The 5,380-nt window shown below is 27.8% G+C and overlaps 1 protein-coding gene across 1 annotated transcript in view; it reads left to right on the top strand.

Annotated features, from left to right (window-relative positions):
• cv-2 (crossveinless 2) overlaps window positions 1-5,380 on the top strand; it is a gene marked incomplete at its 5' end in the record, with an annotated part of 58,995 nt that overhangs the window by 44,256 nt on the left and 9,359 nt on the right. Inside the window, 3 exon segments of the mRNA XM_067046878.1 lie at window positions 2,630-2,817; window positions 4,003-4,200; window positions 4,414-4,679. Of these exon segments, the coding sequence (XP_066902979.1) occupies window positions 2,630-2,817; window positions 4,003-4,200; window positions 4,414-4,679 (652 nt within the window).

The following is a 5,380-nucleotide window of genomic DNA, read 5'->3' as shown; positions in this document are numbered from 1 at the left end:
GGTCAATGAAATTTCATTGACCGCACCCCCAACCATCTTCTCCTCATTTATCATCCACGGTCAACTATCTCTCATAATTATGAAATGAAATAATGTAATAACAAAATTTTTTTAAATTTTACGGTGTAGCATTAATTTAGGGATTAATATTTTTTTTTAAATCATGATTAATCCCTTTTAAGTGATGACAGAAAATATAGGATGATTCAAGGTAATTTAATAAAAATATATTAATATTTGGCTTTTTTTTCATTTCATATTATAATTGTTATACAATGTGTAATGTAGTTGTAAATTACATCAATATTATATTATATATATTATAGATTGGGCCAGATGATGGACAAATGTCCGAAATATCGTCAATGATTAAATAAAAAAGTAAAAGTAGTGAAGGTCTTCCTTGAAAAAAAATGTAAATTGAATGTGTATATAAATAAAATAAAATTTAGACAATAAGTTTTTCTGTAAATAAAAAAAATGTGAGCTTAATGTAGTTCAATTTTTCCCCCTCTTATTACTATGATTTATATTATAAATTAATAATCAATTCTCCCCCTCCCCTCCAAAAAAAAAAAGAAAAGTAATGAACAACCATTATAAAATGTATTATAAGTTTTTAATAAGTATTATATTTATTATTAGAATTTTCTAGCAGTATATAAGTCAAGTAAATATTTATGCTTAAATATTTATACTTAAATTATGTAAATGTGGAAGTCAATTTAAAGTGTTATCTATTTTTTTCTATTATATAACAGATGGACATATGTCCAAAACATCAACGATGATTAACACTTTGACTGCTGTTGACGACACATTGTCGTCAAATGAAGTCACTTTTATAGCTTGTGTTTAAAATGATGGAGAAAGCTCTAGTACCTCCCTTTCACCCTAGATAGTCCTGAACCATGTATCCTAGCTGGGCCGTTTGTAGCTCAGATGGTTGAGATGCAAGTCTTACCATCCTGAAAACCGTAGGGGTACTTCTTTTCATTTCGTGGCGGTCCCAAGAAATGAAAAACTTGACCCTCCACCACGGTTAGAATAGGTTGGTCACCTCTAGATAACCACCTGTATGTAAGAAATGACCGGAAAGGGGTTCATAAAAAAAAAAAAAAAAAAGTATTGTCCTAGCTTCCACCAGCTACAATCGTACTTGGTTCTGACGCCTTTAAGGGTTTTTATATTCTTTCAATTTTTTTTTTTTTTTATCAAATTTATTTATTTAAGTATATAAATTTATTTACTAATGTATTGTTTTATTTTACACACTTCCGATAACATTTGTTACATGTTCAAAAGTTTTTTTTTTGTTTTAGTTTTATATTTTCATCGTTTTGGATTATTTCATGTTGTCCAAATGTTTTATAGAAAATCTGGTGACACAGAATAATTTTCTAGAGTCCTTATTCAGTAATTCAGTTTAAAAACCCTCATAACATTCATGTATCAGCTTATCGCTTGCATAGATTCAGTGTTATATGAGGGCGATGACAACATGTCATCAAGGTTAAAAACCAAGTTTTTAAACTTTATTTAGCTAAATATTACATTTTATAATGCTTATTTAAATTTAAAGAAAAAAGAAAATATAAAAAGAAATATATATATATATGTATATTGTGCTTTAAAATGGTTCTCCTGGGAAGCCCCTGCGGCCAAAGTGCTAAATAAAGAAGTAGAAATAGTGAGAGCCTTCCTTAAAAAAGAAAGATATAAAATTTGAATGCTCAGACACAAATGAAAGAAAGAATAATTCATTTTACATTTTTGTAATGTTTTAGCCTTTTTATTGGCCAATTTCAAACATTTTTGTCTCCACCCCATTCATTATATAAAAACCATTTTATATTACATTACTCTGGGATGAACTAGGATATATTTATTTAAAATTCTGCTTTTCCCCATTGTTGTGTCAATGATGCCAATTAGATTCATTTTTTTATTTTATATCTATTTGTTACCTCCTAAACAACACAACAAATACATAATTCTTTCCTCACTAACCAAGAAACATTACAAGACTATAAAATGAATGAAATTTATATATATAAAGTAAAATTTATTGCTGAATATAAACTGTATTGTTCAACTAAAAAAAATTAAAAACAATTTTTTAATCTGGAAAAAAAATCTGGGGAACACAAATAAATAAGATATGATTTTTGTTATAATTATAATAAATCCATTGGGTGTCAGTTTACAGTTTTAAAATTTTATGCATCTGATTTATTATTACTTTGCAGTTGTCAAAATTTTTTGTTTAATATTTTAAAGATATTTTAAATATTGTTTTTATTTATTTAATGTTTCTCTTTTTCATCTTTATGTTCAAAATTGTTTATCTTATACTGATAAAATTAAAAATGTTTTTAAAGAGGGTCATAGCAGTAATTAAAATTAAGATTTCAGTTATATAAAATATAAAATTTGAATTCAAAATTCGCCAAATTTAAGAAATGAAACTAGTGTTAGAATGAAAGACCCATTATCTCTCCAACATCCATAATGAATAAATACATTTATATAAGTTCACAAATACAATACAACACACACACACACACACACACATATAATGAGTATTATAATAATTATATTAAGACCATTTACTATTGTGAAATTTTAGGTGATGGAGTTTGTACAGTGTTTGGTGACCCTCATTACCGTACATTTGATGGGAAGTTCTTCAGTTTTCAAGGGTCCTGCAAATACCAACTAGCTGCGGATTGTGCAAATCATACATTTTCAATTAGAGTTACTAATGATGCCCGAGGAACGAGAACATCTTCTTGGACTAAAACGGTCTCAATGAAGGTATGATATTACAATAAAATCAGGTGTTATAATATCACTCATGATTCTTAGAAAAGAAAAGTACAATTAAAAAATGCTTCTATAATTAAGCAACGGAATAAGATAATTTATTGTTATACAACTTCTATTTTAATCAACATGGTAATATATCAGCTGTTTCAAAAAATTCATTTTTCATTCTGCGTTCTATATCTTTAAAACTACTAACAATACTAGAAAATCTAATATTAAAGCTAGTTTAATGTGCTATAAAATAATTAATGACTTCTATCTTCATAGGATTAGTAGTTTTCATGATATTTGCTAAAATATATGGATTTCTAGCTGTTTGGACTAAACTTCATATGCAAATATCATAAAGATGAGTGAAGATAAGTGTCATAAACTTCTTTATAGTACGTTAAACTAGCTTTGATTTGAGTGCTTGCAGACATCTGTACATCTAATACTTCAAATCAAAAATTTTGTGAATTTATTTTGTCAAATACCATGAAAACTATTAATCCTAAAAAGATAAACACCATGAAGTTTTTTATGGCCCATTAAACTAGCTTTAGTTTGATTTCAAATAGACATAATAAAATGGTATTTTATTTTTTATTTATTATATTTTTCCCATATAAATTCACAACTGAATTTTCAGTACATTTTTTATGAAATATTGCTTTTTAAAAAGGTATATCTCAGGAACTATTGAACATAAATAGCTCTATAAGGGCTTATATTTTAGAAAACTTTCTTTCTTTGAAATTATGTTCTATTAGGTTTTCTACTATTGTTAGTAGTTTTAAAGGTATGAAACTCCGAATGAAAAATTAATTTTTTTAACGTTTTTAAACAGCCGTTAATTTTTATTCTCCCAAACTATACTTGGCAGATTTATTAATTTTGACTAGTAATTATGCAGTTTTCATTATAATAACCAAAAATTAAGGTGAACTGACTGACTTTTTTTGCACCAGAATCATGAACTATTGCATACATTTTATACTGCAGTTAAGAGATTTTGAAATTAATGTTGTGATATGCATTTCCTTAGGCATAGATATAATAATCTGATTTTTAAATTGATTGATAATATTATTCAATTAGTATTCTAAAGATTAGCTAAGTATCATTATTTAACCTTTTTCCAAAATAATGTAATTATTAACTAACAAACAATTTTTTTTTTTTTTAAATTAGATGAAAGATATGAAAGTGAACCTTGGTGAGAAAAGAAGAGTAAAAATAAATGGAGAAAGAGTGAAAGTTCCTTACGAATCAACTAGTGTTACTGTCACCAACACGGACGGGTGGGTTTTGGTAGAGACCAAGCTTGGAATCAAACTGTCATGGGATGGTGACAGCTTCCTAGAACTTTCAGTGCCACCAAAATATAAGGTAGAGTTCAAATAATTCATAGAATACCACATGATATGATATACAGAATATCTTCAATATTGAGAATAACAGTATTATCTCACGCATGAAGGAGACATATCTCGTTGCCCTTATTTATAGCAGATTAATACTTCATATATTATGATTTATTTTTAAAATTTCTGATAAAATCCTATTTTTGTTTGTTTGATTCACATCCAACAATAATTTCAGGGTCTCTTGTGTGGTCTCTGTGGAAACTTCAATTCTATATCAAGGGACGACATGCAAACTCGAAGAGGACTCTATGCTACTGATGCTGATACTCTTGGTTCTTCTTGGAGGGTTGGTGGCAAAAGAGCTTGCTCTCGCGCTTTTGAAGCGCCCCCGACTTGTGCAAAAACAAGGAGGTCTAAAGAAAAAGAGCGCCTTTGCAAGCTTCTTCGATCTAACATATTTGGAGAGTGTCGCAACCATTTAAATTCGCTCCCATATTACAAGTAAGCCTTTTAAATTCATTTTAAATACTGCGGTAGGTTACAAAGCCAATAATACTCCTAAATACAATTGCAAGTTAACCAACTGAGATCCCCCAAAATTTCATTCTGCTGTTCTAAACATTCTATAAGTTACAGTGGAGGAAGACAGGTTAACTGTAACACTGTATAATGAATTAGTAAGAAATGCGTCCTAGTCATGTTCACATTTAAAAAGCCAATTGTTTAGAAACAGTATACCTGAAAATAGTAAATGGTTTCAAATTTGCTTTTAAATATATTATAACAATATATATTGTAATAATTTTAAAAATATTAAAAAATAAAAATAGAAAGAATCTGAATAGTTTTTTAAACTTTTCTCAAATATAAGAGAAATAACTTGGGTTCAAATTGAGAACACTAATAATATCAAATGGATAATGAAATTTATTCAAATTTAATAATATAAAAAGACTCTTAATTTTATTATATAAACAGAAACTCTTAATCTCAGGGCGTGTGTTACTAGACAATCAGAACAGGCATTTACAATAATTTGAAGTAATTAAAATTAAATCTGTTTTACAATATATATATATTCTAACTTAGTTATAACCAAACTAACCAAGTTCTATATACTAACGATCCTCCTTTGTTGATTCTTTGGCGCCTTCCTTGTTCTCATCTTTGTCCTGTCCTAGCATCAAATATGGCTTCCTTCT

Source organism: Halyomorpha halys, unplaced genomic scaffold (assembly GCF_000696795.3).
Source record: "Halyomorpha halys isolate HHAL.00 unplaced genomic scaffold, Hhal_1.1 Scaffold1206.1, whole genome shotgun sequence".
In the NCBI taxonomy this organism is placed as follows: Eukaryota; Metazoa; Arthropoda; class Insecta; order Hemiptera; family Pentatomidae; genus Halyomorpha; species Halyomorpha halys.
The sequence above is the reverse complement of the archived record's forward strand: the minus strand, read 5'-3'. Positions and strand labels throughout refer to the sequence as shown.